This window comes from Thamnophis sirtalis, unplaced genomic scaffold (genome assembly GCF_051295495.1).
Source record: "Thamnophis sirtalis isolate CommonGarterSnake01/CBP01778 unplaced genomic scaffold, rThaSir2_p1.2 scaffold_1, whole genome shotgun sequence".
In the NCBI taxonomy this organism is placed as follows: domain Eukaryota; kingdom Metazoa; phylum Chordata; class Lepidosauria; order Squamata; family Natricidae; genus Thamnophis; species Thamnophis sirtalis.
In genome coordinates this window covers 154,685,583-154,709,382 of record NW_028261381.1, presented here as the reverse complement: position 1 = coordinate 154,709,382, position 23,800 = coordinate 154,685,583, and the positions used below count along the sequence as shown (strand labels likewise).

Here is a 23,800-nt window from a genome sequence, read left to right as displayed (position 1 = left end):
AAGAAGAGGGAGTCAAGCTTTTCTCCAAAGCACCTGAAGGCCAGACAAGGAATAATGGATGGGAACTGATCAAGGAGAGACTCAACCTAGAAATAAGGAGGAACTTTCTGACAGAACAATCAACCAATGGAACAGAAGTTGCCTTCGGAAGTTGTGGGAGCTTCATTACTTGAGATTTTCAAGAAGAGATTGGACTGCCATTTGTCAGAAATGGTGTTAGGGTCTCCTGCTTGAGGGTGGGAAGGGTGGAAGGGGTTGGACTAGATGACCTATAAGGTCCCTTCCAACTCTGTTAATCTGTCTCTTCAAGGCAGATTTCTTTATGTTCCATTGGGCGTAGTAAAAGAGGTGCAGAAAAAACGCTTCCGGCCACCCAGTTGGTCGTCTTACGGATTTATTTTTTTTGCAGCCCAGGTCTGGTTGCCTATTTTTGGAAGGGGCTCGACGCAGTCCAGCCAATGAGAAGCGGAATTCAGAGGCGCCAAAGGAACGGGACCCCTTGAAGTAGTTGCCCAACTCCGAGACTTCCAGAGGGCCTTCGGAAAGGCGTCGCTGTGTCAGAGGAGCGGTTAACGAGATCCAGATGTTCGCGGGGAGCTGCTCGTTGGGAGAGATTGGTCATCGCCCAGGCGGAGGGCAACCAATGGAGAAGCGCGGGAGACGCCTCCGGCCCCGCCCAAGGCCAGTCCTGGGAACTCAGGGGTGGGATGCGGAGGCGGCTCCCGGGGCTGGGACTTGTGGTTCCCACTCCACGCCAACCCGGGAGGAGCAAGTCCATCGCAAGGGCCAAGCACCAGCATGCTCGGGAGATCTCCGCTCCTCTCTCTGCTCTTGCTGCGGCTTTTGGGCTGGGGGGCTGCCCTGCCCCGCTCGCAGCTCTTCCTCTTTGGGGGATCCTCAGGGGACCAGGAGCTGCCCGAAGGAGACGACGAGACCTCGGTGCCCGTGCCCTTGCCCAGCCCGCTGCTTTTCTACGAGACCCACTTCAGTCAGCTTTACGTAAGTGCCCAGGCAGGGTCAATCTCTGGCCCTCGGAGGGATCTGGAGGATCGGGGCTGGGGAGGGAGAGAGAAAGAAAAAACAGTGCCCTCCCCTCCCTCAACAAATGTGCGATCCATGCAAGAGTGCGCGAGGGAGAGAACAGCCCGGGCAAGGCAGCCCAGCGGTGCTCTTAAAGGCGAGCCTTCTCTGCTCAGCCTGAGGTGCGAGCCCAATAATTTCCTGGGTACTTAATAAGGCACTGTTTTCGCTGGGAGATTTCTTTCCAGTCTGATGCTCAGTCAACTGACATCAATAGCTCCTCTTTTACGCTCGCCAAGTTCTTTCTAGGAGGCCCAACGTGGTTGGCGAATTAGAGCGTCCCAAAAGTTAGCAGCCTAACCGCTGGCTGGGCCATCCCTTCCAGTCTCCCTGGCTTTGAATTTTGGCGCACGTTGCCACATGATGGCAGATGTCTCGTGGTTGGCTTCAGATGCCTGAAGGCTGGCAATATTCCTGGGTCTCTAAAGCCTTAGAACAAGCCTTTTTAGCACAACCAGAAACGTGGATTATTAGCGCTTACAATTTTTGCTCCTTGCCTGGTAAATTGGGGAGGGAGGGAGAGAATAAAAAACCAGGCAAGGAACACAGCTCTGTATAAGGCATGAAAAACCAGTTTCTCCTCATAGGATGAATAGATTTCTGAAGTTCTCCAGCTTTCCTTTTGTGGTATATTGGGAAGGAAACATCTAGTTGCGCTTCAGGCTTAAAGTCAATTATGGTATTGTTAAGATTTCGATGGCAGAGAACTCCAAAGATGGGAGTGGGGGGGGGGGGGAAACAATAGGCTAGAATTGAGTCAGGGAATCCTAGGAGGGTATTATAGACTGCCTCAAAGCCTCCCCTTGCTAAAATCCCAGCCAGTTTCACCTGAAGTTTGTTTCAACCATTTTTAGCACTGTCTTCTCTTGCTCCCTTTTACACCAGCATTTTGTACAACCTTTGTCTAACCTTGAGTTGTTTTATACATTGCTTCTTATTGCTTCCATGTTCGTGTTAGGTGAAAAGTACTTAGCGATGCTGGCTGGGGAATCCTGGGAGTTGAACTCCACACTACTACTACTACTACTACTACTACTACTACTACTACTACTACTACTACTACTTCTTCTTCTTCTTCTTCTTCTTCTTCTTCTTCTTTTTGTGTGTGAGGTAGACCTCCCTTTTTTTTTAAAGCAGATTTTTAAAATTGTTTTTAATAAATAAAAAATCTGAACGCCACCCTTCTTAAATTGCTGAGGTGGAGAAACTCTTCATTATAAGGCAATGGGCTGTCATTGGGGAGAGAGCCAAGTTTGAATCCCGTTAGCCACAGAAGGTCAGTGGGCAACTGGGCCAGTCACTCTCTCCCTTAACCTAACCTCATTGGGAGGTGGGAAAAATGAGAGGAGGGAGTACTACACACACTGCCTTGAGTTCCTGACAAAAGGCATGTTATTTACCTAATAAATACATAAATAAACTGAAGATGCCTTGAATAATGGCCCTGGTCACACAATATACCAAGACAATCACTTGGTTCCCACAGCATGCTGAATCATAGATTATCACACTCATGTTAGCTTAATCTAGTATGTTGGGTGAACCCAGCCTAAGATTTAGTGGTCGATTATTTTTATATATTCATAAAGTTCAGGTTTTCATGGCTGCTGTCTATTGTTAAAGTGACCTGCTGGTAAAGCCCTGTGGGACAATGGCCCATTAGCACAATCTCCTTATTTTGCATAGTATCGCAGGGAGGTAATTTCATCAATAGTTATAGTTAGTTGTAAAGAATTATTTGTTGTATCAGCTAGAGCAGAAAATGAAAGGCTTCTCCTCTGCCTGTTTGGCAATTCTCATATTAAGGCTGTTTTTGGATAAGAGCTGTGCAAGTTGTGGTTAAGACTTCAGGCTAGGTATTATTATTATTATTATTTATTTGTCTTGTATGCCACCCACTCCCGGAGGACTCCGGGCGGCTCACAAAAGACAAGGGAAAGGGGGAACGAGACAAAGACAACATATTAAAAACAAAACCAACATTCACAATTTCCGTGGAGGTAGATGTTTCTCAGACCTCCCCAGCCTGCTGGAACAGCCAGGACTTGGTGGCTTTGCGGAAGGCCGGGAGGGTAGTAAGGGTCCACATCTCGACAGGGAGCTCGTTCCAGAGGGCCGGAGCTGCAACAGAGAAGGCTCTCCCCCCGGGGAGTCGCCAGCCGATATTGGCTGGCAGATGGAATCCGGAGGAGACCTAACCTGTGAGATCTAATTGCTCTGAGAGAGGTAATCGGCAGGAGGCGGTCTCTCAGGTAGCAGGAAGCTGTAAGTTCTAGTCCCACCTTAGGCATGAGTGCCTTGTCCAATCACGAGGAGAGTGTGAGTTCTAGTTCTACCCTAGACTTGAAAGCCAATTGGGTGACCTTGGGCCAATCACAAGGAGGCTGTGAATTCTGGTCTCACCTTAGACATGAAAGCCAGCTTGGTGGCTTTGGGCCAATCCCTCTTTTTCAGCCCAACTCACCTTACAGAGTTGCTGTTATGGGGAAAATAGGAGGAGGAAGGAATATTAGATATGTTTGTCATCTTGAATTCTTTATAAAAACCATACAGGTGGAACATAAACAAATGTTGCAGGTGATTGCTGTGTTTTATGAGAAATTTTGTAACTTCTTCTGGGGTGAGACAGGGATACATTCAACCTCACTCTTGGTCGTAGGTCAGGTTGGGAGTAATGGAGGTTATCATCCAGGATATCTGAGAATAACTGCCCTTTATGAAATGAAAAAGTATCATAGAACAAAGCTAATGCTCCCTTTTCGCTGCAACCATGATGTTTGGGCACTATTAGTCATCTCCTTGATAAAGTTCTCCTAATGGAATCTTCTGAGAAAGCCCAGTTAGAACACCACTGGATTGGACGGTTGGAATAATCAGTCTTTCACTATTCACTGTTTGATTTGAAAACGCTTGGGGGATGCTCTTTCTGCATGGGATAACTTTCTTTAGCCTCGGTGGCACAGTGGTTAGAGTGCAGTACTGCAGGCTACTTCTGCTGACTGCTGACTGACTGCAATTTAGCAGTTCAAATCCCACCAGGCTCAAGGTTGACTCCGCCTTCCATCCTTCCAAGGTGGGTAAAATGAGGACCCAGATTGTTGGGGGCAACAGGCTGACTTTGTAAACCACTTAGAGAGGGCTGTAAAAGCACAGTATATAAATCTATGTGCTATTTAATGGATTGACCAAATTATTCATTTACCATTCAAAGGTGGATGTGATTTATCTCACTATACTTTCATTGACTGCTGTGACAGGTTGGAACCAATGGGATCATTTCAACTCAGGACTTCCCCAGAGAGACCCAGTATGTGGACGATGACCTCCCTACAGATTTCCCTGCCATTGCTCCATTTCTCTCAGACATTGACACCAGCCACGGACGAGGTAAAATCTATTACCGGCTGGATGATTCCAGAGAAGTCCTGGAGCAGGCGGCTCAGTTTATCCAAGCTGGATTTCCCACAGCCACCAACTTTGTCCCGCACCATACCTTCATTGTCACCTGGAAGGATGTAGGAGCCTATGAAGAGGTCACCCGGAGCTCTGCACCCTCCAAACAGGTGAGTTGATGCTTTGTGATATCTTTCCTGTGATGTCTGTCCATGGCGTGCTGAACAGAGATAATGTTTTAGCCATTGGGCCAAGTTGTTAGGATGCCATGAAACCTTCAAAAAATGAGGGGAAATATCAGACATAGAAAGCTGATTGTTACAATTGTTATTTGGGAGGAGGTTAGAAGTTGATGTCACGTGGGACATTTGAACAAGAACACTTGTGTCCTCGTAAGATAGACAGTGGCCACGGGGAAAGGGGGACAGAGAGAACAAGACTCCAGAATCTCCCTCTGAAAGGCTGAGATAGAAATCGAGTGAGAAATTTGATGTCAATAGATGTCTTTGTCCTGCCAACAAGACTCTTGGATTTTGCTTGGAATGAGATAAGGACATTCTATGTATTATGTTAATAGGCTGTGCAAGTATGGGATTAAATCAGTGTTTTTCCACATCAGCAACTTTAAAATGGGTGGAATTTTCCAGCCAGGATGGGGACTCAGCATGCTGACCTGGGGAATTATGGGAGTTGAAATCCACATATCTTAAAGTTTGTTGGGGTAGAGAATCCCTGGGCCCAGAAAACAGCTGATAATCATTTTTTACGAGGAAGGGAAGGAAGGAAGGAAGGAAGGAAGCAAGCAAGTAAGTATTTCTTTTGAAGTTGCATAGATAATCCTGAAAATTTGAAATTCCAGATGAAACCATAGAAGTAAGATGGAATGTCCTGAATGGGACTTCAAAAGCTGTGAGCCCCATGATATGACTTTTTAAAAAAGAGCATATATTATATATACTGAAAATCTCTGATTTCATTGCAGAGATTCTTCACAAAAGAAGTCTTCTTAAAAACTTCCAGTGTTGGAGTATTTACAATTTCTGGAGGCAAGCCATTCCACTGGTTAATTGTTCTCACCCTTAGGAAATTTCTCTTTAGTTCTAGGTTGCTTCTCTCTTTGATTGGTTTCCATCCATTGTTTCTTGTATTGCCTTCTGGTGCTTTGGAAAATAGGTTGACTCCCTCTTTGTGGCAATCCCTGAGATATTGGAACACTGCTTTCATGTCTCCCCTAGTCCTTCTTTTCATCAAACTAGACATACCCAGTTCCTGCAACCGTTCTTCATATGTTTTAGCCTCCAGTCCCCTAATCATCTTTGTTGCTCTTCTCTGCACTCTTTCTAGAGTCTCAATAGAGTCAATAGAAGATTTTAGTGTAGGAAATGAAGATCCTGAAAAAGTGCTTTAAGACAGGATTAAACTGGCTGGACAAATAATGTGATCTCAGTGTAAACCTATTTCTGAAGTTGAAGCTGATAAATGGAGATGTTGAGTGGCCTAGTCAAAGTATACCTGTGCACAAAAACAGATTTTCAGATTTTTCCATGTAGCATGGAAAGAAGTTCTCATGCAGCAAAAGTTTGCATTTATAGCATTTTCAAAATAAGAGGTCTTTACTTTAGACCACTAAGCTTTATGCCGCATTCTAGTGATGGCTCTCAAAGGAGGAGGGCCCAGGACAGAGGTGGGTTCCTACCAGTTCGGCTGAATAGGTAGTAACTTGGCCGGACACATGACCGTCCTGGTTCTATCCTGGGTGCCACCATCTTTATTTTCTGTTCTGCACACGCACAGAACAATCTTCATTGAAAAAAATGTAATTTTTCCCTTTTTTAATGGTGTGCGCATGGCAGTCCCAAAGAGGTTCCAGAGATGAGCTGGTTTTTTTTGCAAAAATGGAGGCGTTTCTGCTTTCCCCCAGCTTCCAGAAGCACTGTGCAGGCTTCAGCAGGGCTGGGGGAAGGGGAAAATGCCTTCGGTTTTGCGAAAAATGGCCCATTTTCTACCCATTTTTCACGAAAACGTGAGTGTTCCTGGGGAGGACAAAAACTTTTTTTCTTACTGGGTAGTTTGCAGGTGTTCCCTTAGCTCCAGCGAGGCTGGAGACCCACCCACCCACCCCCGTCAAAACTTTTTGCCACTGTTTCAGTGGGCGTGGCTTGGTGAGGGAGGGTGTCATGTGACTGAATGTGCGTGAGTGATGTCAAGTTGGCCATGCCCACTCAGTCACATGGCCCCTGATCTAGCCATGCCCCCCCCTCGAATTTTTGAAACCCACCCCTGGCCCAGGACTAAACAAGCTATGATAAAATAAGGATTTGTTAAAATTAATTTTGGGTAAATATCATTCCCATGTACGTAGATGTAGTACCTCACTTGTAAGGATGACTTTCCTGTCTTCGTTGGTTCATGACCTTAAAGGCATGCATGCTTGTCTGAAAAGAATAGGACTATTCTCACATTTTTCAGCCAGCATAGACGACCCTTTGGGGGAGGAAGTGGAGATAATTTCCTATTTTTAAAACTTGCTGCCTTAAATGTTTTTAGTTGAGGATGGTGGGTGGATTGCTCCAAACAATGCAATTGTATGTCAGCAGGGAATCGCCCATTTCATATTTTCCGTAGCACTTGGAAAAAAGAGACACCAATAACATTCCTATAATGGGATGGGTATGCATTTTGTTGTTTTTTGTTTTCAACATGGACTCGCCCACATTAAAAAAGGGAGAAAGAAAGTAAGACCAAGCCATTCCTATCCATGGAGAGCTGGCTTTGTTTTTAAAATGTGGAGAAACATCTGAAAAGGTCAGTTTTTTTTAAAAAAAAGATCTCTTGGTTCCCATTATTAGTACTGTAGGTATATGCAGTTCTTATGAACCTGCCTTTCAGCTCCTTATACCATGTCCCTCTGTAGCTTAAGGCTAGTTCTCATTCCTCTATCTCAAGTGGATTGGGAAACAAACATGGTACCTGGAAAACACCCAAAGAGAAGAAATAAAAAGACAATAAGTCTTGTAAATGATAAACTGATTCTTGGTTCAGAGCCTACATTTAGGTCACCATCACTCTGGGAAACGTGAGAAAATCCAAGGGTGGAAGCTTGGATGTAAAGTTCTCCCTCCTTTGCAGAAGCTCCATCCCTGAGCTTGTGAAGCTACGTCCTTCCAGATGTTGTTGAAATGCAGCTACCACCTTAGTCCTTAACCATTGTGGCTAGGGCTCTTGAGCATAGTGGTTCAGCCACATCTATGAGGCTGTAAGTTGTGCAATCAGGTTCATCATAGCTGCAAGAGAAAGTAGAGAATAATGGCCTTTTGCCTCTTCTTACATGGAAGCGATCAGGTCATACAGAGGGAAATGTGCTATGTTGTGAAGCCTAGAGTGATTTGGGAAGTGATTTAGGGCCGAGGTGGCGCAGTGGGTAGAGTGCAGTACTGCAGCCACTTCAGCTGACTGCTAGCTGCAGTTCGGCAGTTCAAATCTCACCGGCTCAAGGTTGACTGAGCCTTCCATCCTTCCGAGGTGGGTAAAATGAGGACCCAGATTGTGGGGGCAATATGCTGACTCTGTAAACCGCTTAGAGAGGGCTGAAATGAAGCGGTATATAAGTCTAACTGCTATTGCTATTGCTAAGTAGACTGGATATCTGATTTTGCAAGCAAGATTAAATCAACAGACCAGAGGTGGTATTCTTCTGGTTCACCCCGGTTCGGGTGAACTGGTAATGGTGGCACAGGAGGCTCTGCCCACCCGCCCAGACATCATCATGGACACTCTGCACATGCACAGAAGGTTCTGCGCATGTGCAGAAGTGCTGCATGCGAGCATGCTCCCAGTTCCAAACCAGTAGGGAAGATTAAGAGCATTTTATGCCTGCAACAGACGGAATCTTCTCTGTTCCTGACCTAACTTGAAATGGCTAGAATTGAACTGTGGCCCTTTTGCATCCAAATCTGTCTTCTTTGCTCACATCTATTGCTGTGGATTATCTCTGATCAAGCCCTGCATTCATGTCTTTTCAGTTTTTGAATTTGAACATGGGATGTTCTGTGCTCTCTTTCCAGTTTCCAAAGAACTGACTGTCCTGGAAAGAGATTTTGAATTAATCACACTATGAGCTGCTTCACACTTTATTTGGAGGCTTCAAACTGGCTAAAGTCTGCTACAGCAATTTCACAAAAGGTGAAAAGGGGAGAATGCATGTCTCCAAAAACATGGTGGATACATGCCAGAGACGCACGTTGGTTTTTGTGCATAAATGTTCCGAAATGCTTGGAAACAAGCAATAGTGTTTCAAGGCTTGAGAAAAAGGTGGTGGTGAGGCTGTAGCATCTTTGCAAAAGAAATTTGCTGTTTCAGAAGCCCATCCATCTGAGCCTCTGAGTATAGGATGCTCTAATGAGAATCTAATGACTCTCTCCAGAAAAATGAACTCTGCATCTGTTTTTCTCAAAGGTGCTTTTTCAAGAGGCAACTGGACTTTTTGGTTGTTGTTTTTTTTTTGAAGATGTTTCACTTCTCATCCAAGAAGCTGCTTCAGCTCTGACACTTCCAGAGAGAATGGAAGGACTTATACTCCTTGCAGACAGCTGGTCATTTGCACCTGGAGGTTTATCTGTGTCATCAGGGTAACCTGAGTGGTGCAAATGGGTGTGGAGCTTTCTTGGAACTGTTGAAAGGACTGTGTTGTAGATTGGAGATAGATGATGTTGTATCCCTCCTCCCCTTTTAAGAGAAGGCTGTTCAATTTTAACATACAGTAGATGGCCTCTTTGACCCCTCTTACAAACCAGCAGTCCCCTCTGTCCAAAATGTGGACTTTGTTGTCTTCAAAAGAATGGTCTGTGTCTTTTAAATGCAGGTGGACTGATGAATCTAGTCCTGATGTGTTTGTTCTCCTATCTTGTGCCATGCACTTATGAAGTGGTTGTTTTGTTTCCCCAAAGCTTCTTGGATGAGAAGTGAAACGTCTCCAAAGAAAAAACAGAAAGTCCAGTTGCCTCTTGAAAAAAAACACCTTTGGGACAACCCTGACCTGGATAACTGAGACTCTCCATAGACATTCTCCACCTGCTTAGGATCCTCTTCATTTTTATTTTTATTTTCTATATTCCAGTTTTAGATTTGGTGTTGAAAAGAGATTCCTTGGTAAAGGTTCAAGCCCCAGAAGCCCTGATGCCCTGATGCCATTCAAATGCTTATGTAGTTGATGTAGAAGCTTCAAGTTTGCATTGTCAGAGAGTGTTTGAAGTGACTCTGAGACGAATTATGAATACAGAAGAAGGGAATAATCCCTGACAAGCAGCTTTGCTTGCTCACATCTTTCTCAACCCATTTCATCCTTCAAAGTCTAAGGAGAGGACACACAATGTGGGCCTTCTTCTTAGACTTAAGTGTAAGTTATCTTCAAACTCTGGTGAAAATGGTGTTAAGTAACTGCAGTGTCTTCTGCCTAGTCCTTCTGTGACCTTGCAATCATCGCTTCTTTACCACTAGCAGAAAGAGAGCTTGGACTTTGGCTAGTAAAGCATGTAGAGAAAGAATGCTGAGTAGGTAAATATAAATGTTAGGATAATGTGCACAATCGACACAATTGAAGCACAGTGTTCACATTGGTGGACTTTAAAAGGGGCTGGAAATAAAATTGGTCATTCATTCATTCATTCATTCATTCATTCATTCATTCATTATTTCTTCCTTCATTCACTAACTAATTCATTCATTCAATTCTATAGTTACCCAACTCAAACAACTGACTGGCTCACAATGACAGGATTGTAACATTTTGCAAAATTTTTAAAAAATTAAGATAATAAAAAAACCTCAAATAAATAAATACAAATGGTAGTCATAATGGTGTAATGCCATTATATAGGTCTGTGGACTCAGGAGTAGGCTTCAAAATCTCAGCAAGGGGTTCTCTGCCTGGTTGCTGGGTGGCATGGCCGTGGTGGGTGTGGTCTAGTCGGCCTCCTGCACCATGGCAGGGAAGTGCATTTTTGCCCTCCCTGGGCTCTAGCGGCTTCCCTCGGGCTTCCAGGAGGGCGAAAACGGTCTCCCCAGACTCCGGAGATCCTCTGGAGGATGGAAACAGATCTGTTTCTGGCCTTCCTGAATGGGTAGGCCCATTTTTCACTCTCCCTAGGTCTCTGCATGCATCCTGCACTTTCCTGCATCCAAAACGGGTCATGTGGGGACTCCTGGGAGGGATGGGGTGGGAGGGGGCGGCCAAGAATGGGATTTGGGGGTTTTCTGAACTGCACAGAATCTTAGCTAGAGGTTCTCCTGAACCCCTATGAACCCCCAGCAGCCCACTTCTATCTGTGGTGCAATCAGACCAGAGGTGGGTTGTTCCCAGTTCGGCCCGGATCGGGGGAACCGGTAATGGCAGCAGCAAGAGGCTCCACCAGGGGTGGGTTCCTGCCAGTTCTAACCTCTTCTATAGAAGAGGTTCCACAAATCTACACTGCCATTTAGAACTGGTTCCAGCTCCCTCCCCCCCCCACCTGTCCGCATGTCATCAAGATGAAGAGCGAGAGGAGGAATTCTGGGAGTTGAAGTCCACAAGTCTTAAAGCTGTTAAGTTTGAACACCCCTGGGGTTTTTTTCTAAAGGGTTAGGAGTGCAAGGGTCTTGTAACTTGACAGCTTTAAGACTTGTGTGCTTCAAATGCCAGAGTTTCTGTTTGGTTGCTAAGCAAGAGCGTTGTTAAGTGAGTTTCATCACATTTTGCAAGTTGGCCATGCCCACACAGTCACATGGCTGGCAAGCCACTCCCACCTGGTCACATGGCCAGCAAGCCACTCCCACAAAGCAGGCTACACCTCCAGAAGAGATTCTAAAAAAAATTGAAACCCACCACTGGGCTCCACCCACTTGCCCTGACACTTCTGGGCATATGAAGAAGCATCGCACACATGAACGAACAGGTAGTAAAAAAATGGCAACTTACCACTGAATCAGACCGTTGCAGTCCAAACAGAAAAGACGTAACAAAGGGCAAAAAATGATCCATGAAATGAATGCCGGTCCATGAGGAAAGACTTTGGGATTTCTGAGTTTTTAAAGCAATGATGGGAAAACAGTTTGTTTTCAACAGATCTTAGAGAAGCAAAGGCAGATAGAAAAGTGAATTGCATTCTCTCTGTGTGTGGAATTGCCTTTTAGAGTTTTTTTTTGAAATGGGGGGATGTATACAGGAAAGCTTGTTTTCAACAGTATGTTCATTTTAGATCTGCTCTAATGGTTTTTATGTTTCCTATCTCAAATTGGCAGGAAAGTGAATTTTTGCAGTGCAACGGACAAAGGGTTTAAGGTTGCATGTGATCCTGGTACGGTAGCCTGTCCCTCTGGTTTGGAAGGAGAATTAACAATGATGCATGATAAGCATCTACGGTAAATGTAGGCTTATGGAAAAGCTTATTTTTAGCCCAATCTCAGGCCATCCAGCAGAGCTGAATAGTGGAAGATGGACAAAAATACTCTACTGTTAAAGAAAACATTTTGCTGCATCTCAGTGAATTTTTTCAACGTGCATTGTTTTAAAAGAGGGTTAGAAACATTCCTGGAGTTTATCATTAGCTTCTGATCAGGGTGGTTATATTTTAACTTCAGAGTTAGGGCCCTGTTGGTGGGTTCCCCTTGAATCTGGCTGGTATTAACCAGAATGCAATCAGGAACAAGAAATACTTTGGTCTGACCAACGTGAGGCTCTTTGTATGTTGAACGAAGGGGAGCAGTAGCCAGAAGACACATTTGCAATAGAAGATGCAGGAGGGGTATTGGTAACCAGGAATATAATGTTTTCTAGCAGGGTATGGTGGCAAATTTTGGTCCCCATTCGCTCCCCTTAACTTCATAGTGTTGTTCCTCTAGTCCAGAAGGAGTGATAGAATGTGTCCCCTTTTTGTCACGCATTCTCAAAGGTCCATTGAGAGTGGCTTTGTAAATCAGCATCCAACTGACCTTTGCTCTTGCCCTTTGACCCTTAAGCCCCTGGATCCTTTTATCTGTCAATTTTCCCCTTTAAAGCTCTCAGCAAGCTATTAGTTGCCTTGTGACCCTTGTTTGTTCTTTCACCCTCCATTTGTTTGCTAAGGGCACGATCCACCCATGGGGTGGGGGGAGGGAAGGTCTCCTCTGCACTACTGCACACCAGAGCTACAGAGGATTCTGGCAGGATTCCTACGTGCTTTTCATTCTTGGCAAAAGAGAATTCTGCAGAGCTTCTCCAGCAGATCAGGCTCCGAATCATGTCCTGCTTGGTCTTAGTGCCTTCATGCCAAATTCTCTCCTTTCCCCTCCCTGCCTTATTTGCCCAGGTTTCCAACTCCCTGGTGTTTTTCCTTCCCAGATCTCTCCCTCCCAAACTCGCCCCAAATTAGCCCTGTTTACACAGCTCAGCAGTTCCGTAGGTCTGCCTATGTGCCACTGGACAACAATCCCTCCTTTATAACCCTGGCAGGAGTGGTGAAGGCTTGCCATCTGAAAATGCTCAGAATCTCTGAAATGAGAGCCGCTCCCTGATCTCTGGATACTGCTGAGAGCAAATGGCTGAGGCCCACAAACTTCTTTCCATGACTTTACAATATCCCGTTCCTGTTAGGGGGAAAAAAAACCCCAGCATTAAAAGAACTCTAGCCTAGTGATGGTTAACCTTTTTGGTGCTGAGTGCCCAAAGTGTGTGTGCACCCCCATGAATGCATGTGTGTGTGTCCCAATCCCCAAAATACAAGCGCCCCAACAGACATGTGCCTGCATTCCCTGCGCATTCTCCCCCCCCCCCCGTGCATGGGCCCGCCTCCTGTTTTAGCTTCCAGCAGGAGGCTTTTCAAGCCCAAAATGGGGCATGGGGGGGGGGCCTCGAGATCTCTGGAGTTTCTCCCCAGTGCGCCCAGCCTTTCTCCTCCATTCCTGCCTCCCATTCTTTCCCCGATCTACAGAGATCGGTGAAGGCCAAATGCATGCGTGGCAGAGACCTGAATACCAGCTGGCCAGCAGAGGCACACACACATGTGCGATGGAGCTGGGCTGGGCGATGCCTGGCGTGCCCGCAGAGAGGGTTCTGTGTGCCATCTGTTGCACGCTTGCCATAGATTTGTCATTACGGCTCTAGCCAGTGCTTTTTTGAGAGAAGCCAACCTTCAGTGGTTGCGTATGTGCTTTGCATGGAGAAAATGCAGGGTTTGAGCCCCACCAGAGGTGGGTTGCTCCTAGTTTGGCCCGGATCGGCTGAACTGGTAGTAGCGGCTCCGCCCACCCACCTGGATTCTTCTGCACATGCGCGGGATCACACCCAAACCAGTAGTAAAAATATTGGCAGCCCACCTCTTGAGCCCCACATGTCCAAGAGCTGCTCTGTAGAAGACTTTTCCTTATCAGTTTAGGGGTTAGCTACATCATAGTCCTGTCCTGGAAGATTGAAAGGGGAAGGAGACTTCAGGAGAACTTAACCTTGGTTCCAAGGTGCCATGGAAAATAGTTTTGACTTAGGATGATGGGAACCATAGTCAGAAGCTGAACTGGCCCAAGATAATTTTTGGCCCATGAAAAGTATCAGATGATTTCTCTAGTTTGTCTTGGTTCTGTGCCCAAAAGCCAATTCAGCCATGGATTGTGGGGTTGAGGTGAGATAGGGTTAAACTTTGCTTTAACTCTTAAGGAGGTGTTTTTGAGGTGGCAAGATAAGATGCAGACTAGATTAGCCATATGGCGCATATAAAGCTGTATTCAGTATCTCTGCCTGTTTCCTTCTACTCTGTTCTCCTCCCAGCAGAGGACAGGGGAGACATCTGTTTCCCTTGGCAGCCACATCTCTAGGAAAATACATCAGGCATTAGTCTTCTGAGATGATTCTTGCATTGTTTCCACTGCTAGGGCTGAAGTACACAATAGGTTTTTGCACATGGATCCAGAATTGGTTGGACAATGACAAGTACTTCCTAGGACTGTGATGGCAAACCTATGGAATGCATGCCAGAGGTGGCACGCAGAGCCCTCTCTGCTGGCATGCACGCCGTCGTCCCAGATCAGATCTCCGTGGCATTTCTTTTGTGAGCTTCTATTTCCCTGCAAATGACAAAACAGAACCTTTCTTCTTGCCGTGCTGCTGCTGTTTGGATGCCCCGCGTCCCGCTGGTCTTCGGGTCTCTGCTGCCCATGCCCACGCATGCCCACATCCATGTATGTGCACATCCCTGCATGCCTGCAAACATCCACGCATGCTCATGCATGCGCACCTTTCAGGTTGGGCATGCACACACACAGTTTGGGCACTCGGTACCTAAAAGATTCCCCATCACTGTCCTAGGATGTTGAGGTACAACCATTAGATAATTTGGAGCAAACTTGGCAACTTTAAGATGTGTGGACTTCAACTCCCAGAATTCCTCAGCAAGCATTGGGAGTTGATGTCCACACATCTTAAAGTTGCCAAGTTTGAAGAAAAACTGATCTGGAGGAATTCTTGAGCTGGCAGGCAATGGGATGCAAAAACTGCTTTAAACATACCTTGGTAACTAAACAATCTTCAGGAATCCATGTTCCATTAGGCACTCAATTTCTAAATTATAATATGGGAATGATCTTATTACTGGTGTCCTTTATATATATAAGAGAGGCATTGTCTTCGGTTACAAATAGTATTGTGAAATGGGAATCCAGTATGACTTTTGGGAGTCTCAGGCATGGTAATTTGCAAAGAAATGGTAATAATTTTTAGGTAGTGTCCCCATTCCTGAATTCTTTCATATGGGAAAACTCTTATACAATAATTCAAGAAATCTGAAGAACATCTGGTTGAGAAGAGTGAGCTAAGGATTAGAAGATATCCTTCAATGCAAAGGTTTTGAGCTTGAATATTGGACAATCTCAATTCTGTCATTGGAAGTATAGAGCTAATGGTTCGCGATATTCTGAATGTCAGTATGTTCTGACAATCTCTAGTTGCCATCATTGATGGTAATAAGGCTTGGAAAGATTCTCACATATTGTTCCGGAGGTTAAATGAATCAAATGGCTTTCCCTAGTTACTTAGAATCATAGGGCTGGAGGGGACCTTGGATGTCTTGTAGTTCAAACCCCTGCTCTATGGTTGTGAGCCAGCTGCTGGCAGACCGTACAACCATAGAGCGTATGCCCAGAGCAGCCATTGCTGGAAGACTCGGTTTGGAAGCTGCCGAAAAAGCCATGCTAGGATGGCAGCGGCGGTGGCAGCAGAGGTGCCCTGGCTCTGCAGGGAGAGTTGGGCCAGGGTATCGTGAGGCTGGGAGGTGCGCGAGCAGGAGTGGCACAGCTGCTTGCACAACCCCCCTCTCCAGCCATGCAGAGCGCCATTCACTGGCATTTCAAAGGTGCCAAGTTGCGGGAGCCGGGCAACAGTGAACAGGCGCTCACGCGGCTTGGCAATACCCCTAAGTCAGTGAATGGCGCTGTGCCCAGCTGGAAAGGGGGTTTGCCGGGTGTCTGCTCATGAGTGTGGTTGCTTCATGGCTGTGTGTTGCACTGCTGCCATTCGCCCATGAGGCTGTGCCTGGCTTTTTGGGAGCCCACTCATAAGAAAGTAGCCGCCCGGCAACCCCCCTCTTCAGCTGGGCACAGAGGTGCTCAACAACCTAGTGGTATCCCGAAGGCGCCAAGCAATGCGATCACTTTTGGCTCCCCCCCCCCCCGGTTCCTGTGGCTTGGCACCTTCGGGACACTGCTAGGTTGGTGAGCGGTGCTCTGTCCAGGGGTCTTATTTGCGGGGGAGGGCTTATATAGAAAAATGTGGCATGGCCTTATTATCAGGACATGTTGTAGTTTCGGGGAAACACGGTAGGTCAGCTGCAGCAAGCATGTGCATGCCAGCCAGCTGTTTTTCAGCCTTCGAAAGGCCTCCAAAGGGCTGGAGGAGGCTGTTTTCACCCTCCCCAGGCTTTGGGAAAGCCTCTGAAGCATAGGGAGGGTGAAAAATGGGCCTACCATGCCTACAGAAAGTTTGGAAACGGGCCCTTTCTGGCTTCTGGAGGGCCTCCGGGGGGGGGCAGGGGAGGCTGTTTTTGCCCTTCCCAGGCTTCAGGAGGGTGGGATAGGTTGGTATTATGCATGGGGGGGGGCAAGAGGGTGTGTGCGTGTGTTCATGCATGCCTATATGAGCACACACATATGCGCTATTGCACGCACGGGCATGCTTTCCGCACCCGAGCCAAAGAAGATTAGCCATCACTGCTCTACAACATCTACATCTCTCTTTCTTATTGCTGAGCTATTCTATATCTGTGTATTTGGTTTCTCCTGACTAAGTGTAAAGACCTTACTTTTTTCACTACTGAACTGCATTTTGATGGCTAGGTCCCAATGCTCAAGTCTGTCAAGACCAGTGGTGGGTTTCAAAATATTTTAGAACCTCTTCTGTATGTGGCCTGCTTTGTGGGAGTGGCTTGTTGGCCATGTGACTGGGTGGGAGTGGCTTGCCGGCCATGTGACTGGATGGGAATGGCTTGCTAGCCATATGACTGGGTGAGCGTTGTCAACTTGTAAAATGTGGTGGAAACCCACTTAAAAACGCTCTTGCTTAGCAACCAAAATGTTGGCTCAGAAACTCTGGCATTTGAAGCACACAAGTCTTAAAGCTGTCAAGTTACAAGACCCTTGCACCCCTAGCCCTCTAGAAAAAAAACCCCAGGGGTGTTCAAACTTGACAGCTTTAAGACTTATGGACTTCAACTCCCAGAATTCCTCCTCTTGCTCTTCATCTTGATGATGTGCGGACGGGCGCGGGAAGGGAGCTGGAACCGGTTCTAAACGGCACTGTAGATTTGTGGAACCTCTTCTATAGAAGAACTGGCAGGAACCCACCCCTGGTCAAGATCCTTCTGAATCTTGAGTCTATCTTCCAAAAATGTTAGCAATTCCCGCCAGCTTTTTCCAGCTAGTGATGTCAAGCTGATCGGTCTGTCATTTCCTGGACAGGTTTTTATGCCTTAAAATTATGACTACTTGAGGCAAGAGAGAAATAGCTGTTAGAGAAAATGAAATACTAAAAATAATGTATATGACTGAGGTTGCTATGGAGTTCAGCATCTGCTCCTTCATGAACAGAAAGCTTTTTTCTAAAAATGATGCTAGATTTTCAATGCTTAATTTGGGCTGTGTTCAGCCCTTGGATTCATGTCCCTGGATAAGTCAAGAGATACTATCTTTTTTATTTATTTACTTAGCACTTATAAAGCAATGTTTTGAGAAGAAAACGAAAAAGATTTTGGCTAGAAGCTTCCTAATTTTATTAGGGATGTCCAATTTCTGTATTCTTGGGGGCCATCCAGGTCTCCAGATGTATATTTTTAAATGCAGCTTGACAGTTGCTTGTCAGGGATGTTAGAAGGTCCACAATCCCAAGGGATGCTGAACTATAATGCCCAGATTCCTCACCATGCTGTTAGGGGAGATTAGGAGTTACACAGTTATTCTGTAACGTATAAGATACTGTTGGAAGAAATGTCATTCTGGGTTCAGTTCAGCGGTGGGTTTCAAATTTTTTTAGACCCTCTTCTGTAGGTGTGGCCTGCTTTGTGGGAGTGGCTTGTCGGCCATGTAACCGGGTGGGAGTGGCTTGTCAGCCATGTGACTGGATGGGTGTGGAGAACTTGTAAAATGTGGTGAAACTCATTTAACAACGCTCTTGCTTAGCAACCAAAATGTTGGCTCAGAAACTTTGGCATTTGAAGCACGGAAGTCTTATAGCTGTCAAGTTACAAGACCCTTGCACCCCTAATTCTTTAGAAAAAAACCCCAGGGGTGTTCAAACTTGACAGCTTTAAGACTTGTGGACTTCAACTCCCAGAATTCCTCCTCTCGCTCTTCATCTTGATGATGTGCAGACGGGAGTGGGGAGGGAGCTGGAAACCGGTTCTCAATGGCACTGTAGATTTGTGGAACCTCTTCTATAGAAGAGGTTAGAACTGGCAGGAACCCACCCCTGGTTCAGTTCCAAGTGGGAAGAAAGACACGGGAAACATGGAGGCTGTTTGGAAAGATGGTTTTTAATGGTGAACAGAACCACATGGTTTGAGGTCCTGGGCAAAAAGGGAAGAGATGCTGAGAGTGCCTGGGTTTTATGCCCTCTCTGGGCTTTTGAATTTGAGCTTGTATTCTGATTGGTTGTCAGACTCCCATGGGTAACTTTGTAGGTTGTCTGTGTCCCAGGCTTGGTGGAGCCTTGCTGGATGATGATCAGAGGTGGGTTTCTGCTGGTTCGCCCTGGATCGGGCGAACTGGTAGTGGAAAGTAGTGGCGACAGCAGGAGGCTCCGCCCACCCGCCCAGATGCTTTTGTGCATGCGCATGAGCGAACCGGTAGTAAAATAAATTGAAACCCCCACTGGCGATGATGTAATGAAGGTCCTTTGGACAATTCCTCCTATGGCTCTGCCTGAAGGAGGTAGATCTTTGCTATGTAGAATAGAGTGGCCTAGGCCTTAATGGCCCATTAACAAAGGGGGGGGGGGGCGGTGTGTGACTTTCTGCCTCCATTTTAGGGGAAATATTCTGCCCTTTTAAAATATTTCCCAAAATATTTCCTTTTCCTAGGAGAGGGGTGGGTGCTAACTTCCTACAATACTAATGGATAAAGGCCTGCGTGGCTGTCTGGATAAGATGTAGCAGTCAATAGGTAGATACATTGAGAAATTTCACCTGTTCTGTGGTTCCTTATAAAGCTCTTCACATGTTCATAGTATTGTTTAGTTGTTCTTGTTTAGTGCTTCTCTTTATTTAGGAATGACATGGCTCAATGGTGAGGCCCATGGTTACCCGGGCAAAGCCTGAAGTTTAGCTTCTCCTCATTCAGTCACAGAATCCGTGTCTACCTGAGGATTTGGGCTGTGACTTTTATGCTGCAAACATGCGGAAAGTCTTCTCCCTTTTTTGGTTATCAAGCATTGCAGCTTTCACTTCTGCTTTTGGCCTGGATGGAAACTCTCCCTGAAGTCGAAATCTCTCTTCTGGTTCCCAAGCGGGTGATTATGAAAAAGAGGAAAATATTTTTCCCTTGTAGCTGGGAAAAAAGAAATGTACTGAAGGCCAGGAAGATAAAGCAGGAGGACAGAAAGATAAATGATGCAAGGCAGCTTTATAAGGGCTTGAAATCTGGGTGAAAAAAAGTGGAAGGGAAATCTTCATGATTAATTGCAGAGATCTTAATTATTATTTTTTTAAAATAAACGATTGTATTTCTTCTCAATACTTTCAGCATTTATAGTATCCTCTCTTAATCTGGTGTATAGTATGCAAGCTGGAAACACTTGAAACTGTAGTCCCGCTGCATCTAGAGGACATATTAGTTTAATGAGTTGTGCAAACCTAGAAAATTGAACTAATTGATAAGTGTAGGAGTGACTTCAGTAGCTCATATTAGCCTTCCCAGGGACAAACAGAATGCAAGGGGAAAAAACCCATAATACAGAATTGCAGATAAAAAAAGAGGGAACGGGTTAATTCCTTAATTAAAATGGGGGCAGAGAGCAGAATTATTAAAATGTTTTGAAAAACAAAGAGTTCAAAGGACTGCATGAACTTTCCTCCACATAAATCTTTGCAATGGCCCTGTGAAGTGAGGTAGTATAATTTCCCTTGTGTGTAGGTCATGGTGCGAGTTGATGAGAAAAGAAAAATCTGAATTCGATGTTTCCTTGCAACCACAAAATTACGTCTTGCTCCCTTAATGATGTTTGTCCTCTTGTCTATGGAGATTCTCAGTCATCCAGGTCGTGGTTGTCTGAAAAGTGTTTTTTCAAAAGGCAATTGGACTTCCTTTGTTTTCCCTCGTTTTTCGCTTCCCATCCAAGAAGCTGCTATTCTACTTCAGTCCGAATTAAAGAAGCTTCTTGGGTAATAAGTGAAATATCTTCAAGGACAAACAAAGTCCAGTTGCCTTTTGAAAAAAAAAACCTTTGGGACATGTTGTCCTCTTGGGCTAACCCAGGTTTAATTTATCCATGGTTCTGCCTTAGGGATGTCAGAATTTGATCCCCTCTTTTTCCTTTTTTTATGCCTTCCTTGCAGCGTAACACCTTCCAGGCTGTCTTAGCCTACAATGAAGCAGACGCCTATGCCCTTTTCCTCTATCCTGAAGATGGGCTCCAGTTCTTTGGAACACGTCCCAAGGAGTCTTACAATGTCCACTTGGAGCTCCCCGCTCGAGTTGGCTTCAGCAGAGGGGATTACCAACGGAGGGAAGGACCTTACCTCAGCATCACCAGCAGTGAACAATCGGTCAAAAACCTCTATCAGTAAGTAGCTGCTGGGAGGCTTTCCATTTGAGCATTGTTGGTGTCAGTCGCACAAGGTAGACAGGCTCCATTAGAACTCTACCCTGGTTGAGATAGGCTCTAGTAAAAGGATCTCGCAAATCTGCCTACATTTTTCCTCCCCCCTCCCTTGTACCCTAAGGCAAGGGTGTCAAACTCACATCATCACGGCAGCATCGTGTGATGTATAGCAGCTTTCCCCCCTTCACTAAACTGGGCATGGGCGTGGCCAATGCATGACGCACAGGGACGGGCTCCAAAAATTTCAACAATGGGTTCTCTGCCCGGTTGCTGGGTGGGTGTGGCCATGGTGGGCGTGGCTTACTTGGCCTCTTGCATCATGGTGGAGGGCAAAAACTGCCCCCTCCCCGAACCTCTGCATAGGTCCTGCAGTTACCTAGCATCCAAAACGGGCCATGTGGAGACTCCTGGGAGGGGCAGGGCAGGGCATGGTGGGAGGAGTGGGGTGAGCAGGTGTGGGATTTGGAGGTTCTCCGAACTGGCCATAATGTTAGCTACGGGTTTTCTCACACCCGGGCGAACCCGTAGCAGCCCACCCTGGTGATGGATCTGGCCAGCGGGCCTTGAGTTTGACAGCCCTGTCCTAAGGAGTCAGGAAAATGTCCATCTCTTTCCCATATTCTTTCTCCGCCTCCCAGCTTAACATGTGCTTCTTCTGTACCTGCTGTTCTTCTAACAGCTTCTGGTTGCCTTCTATGAAGTCATCTCCACGGCTTCTATAGTCTGCCACTTGGGGATATACTGATATCATTAAAGTTTTGGATGGTGAAAGGAAACAAGATGGGAGAGGAAACATTTAGCTCAGTCTTGATCTGAAAGGTTCTGGGGGAAATGGAGCAAAACTCTCTCCTTTGGCTGAAACCCAGGAGTAGATTGTGGTGTCTAAAAATGGCCTCTGTCTCCTACAGTGAAAGTAAATGAGTTGCTCCTTGCACAGTCTTCCTGATGGCTGAGGCCAAGTGAGAAGAGAGTTGCCTGAAATGATTTGATACCACTTTGGGATTGCTTTGAATAATAAAGTGGGATGTAGATTTCATAAACAAACAGCTAAATAAAACAGGAAGCCTGGATGTCCAGCTGTACTTTGCTCCCTTTTATTGACTTTTATGCAGTCTTTATGAGCTGGTGGACCAGTGGTATCTACATGGTGTTGGTGAGTGTGTGTGCATGAAAACAAGATGACAGTCACAGCAGCGTGATGATCAGAACTTGTCCTTTTTATTCATGCACTGATATTGTATGCCCATATAAGAAAGTGAGTTGTGCTGCTACAAAGGCAATTTTTTGACACCTGCCAATTACTCTCATTTTTACCAGTGTCTCATCGCATCTCTTACAACAGAGTAGCATTTTCTCCGGTACCTTTCCTTTCTTTTCTTTTGCCAACAATAGTATTTTTTTTTTAGATGGGAAGCATTCAGATCTGCAATTTGAAATGTTGTGCCCCTTTAACCTTGATTTGTTTATTTGCTTGTTTTTTAGATTTAAATTTTGCCTTTTGTTCAGGTGATAAGGGCAGTGTGCATAGCACTCCCTACTCATATTTTTCCCTTTAACCTGTGAGTGGATTGAAGTGTCAGCATGTGTCTGGCTCAAAGTCATCCAGTGAGCTTCCATGGCTGAGAGTGGACTAGAAATTGAATCTCTGCTGCCAGCCTAACATCTTAAGCACTATACCAGTTCAGTGGTAGTGGCTATGTCAGGCCTGGAAGCCATCTTGGGCCTTGGATCTTCAGGCCTGCCACATTTACTGCTGTGGAAAAGTAGCTCTGACATGCTAACTATATATGAAGGTAAACCTGTCCTAAGAAACACTCTGCCATTTGCAGTGTGCTGCCATTGGAAAGTTTCAGTACATTTTTGATTCATGGAGAGTAAACATGAGGCCAACTGTGTTCAACATGTAATACCCATGGTTTAATCATCCGTTATGAATCCTAGAATCTTCTGCTTCATTCCTCTATTTTTATTTACTCTATATGTTTATATACTGTGTCCTCATCATCCCCAAGGGATTCCAGGACATTCATAAAATTATACAAATACAGGTTAATAGCAGTAATGAAAATAATATAAGGCATAACGACTGTGAAACCAGCAAACAGAATCAATCAACTGGTCAACATTTATTTAGATTCAGCGTGATATTTACAATCCCTGGGCAAACAGGAATGTTTTTGATTTAGAGCCAAAGTAAAGGCAAATTTGGTGCACATGCGATCCTTTGCCTTTATAGACGGGATTTTCAGCAAGCAAACTGGTTTGGAAAAGATTTATAGACTAAAGATCATAAAAAGAATTTTACTAGATCAGACTTAAAGCTCATATAGTCTGGCATCCAGGTTCTTTTTACCATGGAATTGGAAACTTTATAGAAGTTATCTATTCCAAATCCCTAGCAGAATCTGCTAGAAATGTTTCCCAATTGTGGCAGCTTCCAGAACTTATGAGAACTTCCAGAATGTATGGATTTCCACAGTTCTCATTAATTGCCATGCTGACTGTGAACTTTTGGGATTTGAAGTCTGCATATCTGGAAATTACCAAAATTATCATAGATTGTCTCTGATAATTGACCATCTATGACCATTTTCAAACTTTTTGCATATTGTGAATCTTTTACGAGAAAGAAACAGAGTTGTTTCTTTCCTGGTAAATTTTCATTATTTTCTATACCTTGGTATCATCCACAGGTGAGATATTATTATTAGAAGTTATCCAAAACATTGATATGGAGTAAAGATCCAGTATCTAAAGATTTTTCATTGACAAATGAACTAGTTATTACTCTGTCTAGAAGAAGCAAAATATATTATGGAAAGGAGCAAATTTGTCCACATTTGCTTGTCCACTTGCAACAGGTTTGCTCTAGGCTTCTGTCTCTGAGTTAAAAAAAACACACACACCATCCATGGTGACCATCAGGATGCATGTATGTTGTCATGCTGGCTGGGAATTCTGGGAGTTGAAATTCACACATCTGAGAGTTACCAAGATTGAGAAATGGATAACATCTATCGG

At 45.2% G+C, this 23,800-nt stretch overlaps 1 protein-coding gene across 1 annotated transcript in view; it reads left to right on the top strand.

The window, feature by feature from the left end:
* The first annotated feature begins 715 nt into the window (after positions 1–715).
* Positions 716–23,800, top strand: part of NID2 (nidogen 2) — an 80,833-nt gene continuing 57,748 nt past the window's right edge. The window contains exons 1-3 of the mRNA XM_087728419.1: positions 716–999; positions 4,338–4,643; positions 20,514–20,740. Of these exons, the coding sequence (XP_087584545.1) occupies positions 799–999; positions 4,338–4,643; positions 20,514–20,740 (734 nt within the window). The 5' untranslated portion in view covers positions 716–798. The remainder of the gene's footprint in view (positions 1,000–4,337; positions 4,644–20,513; positions 20,741–23,800) is intronic.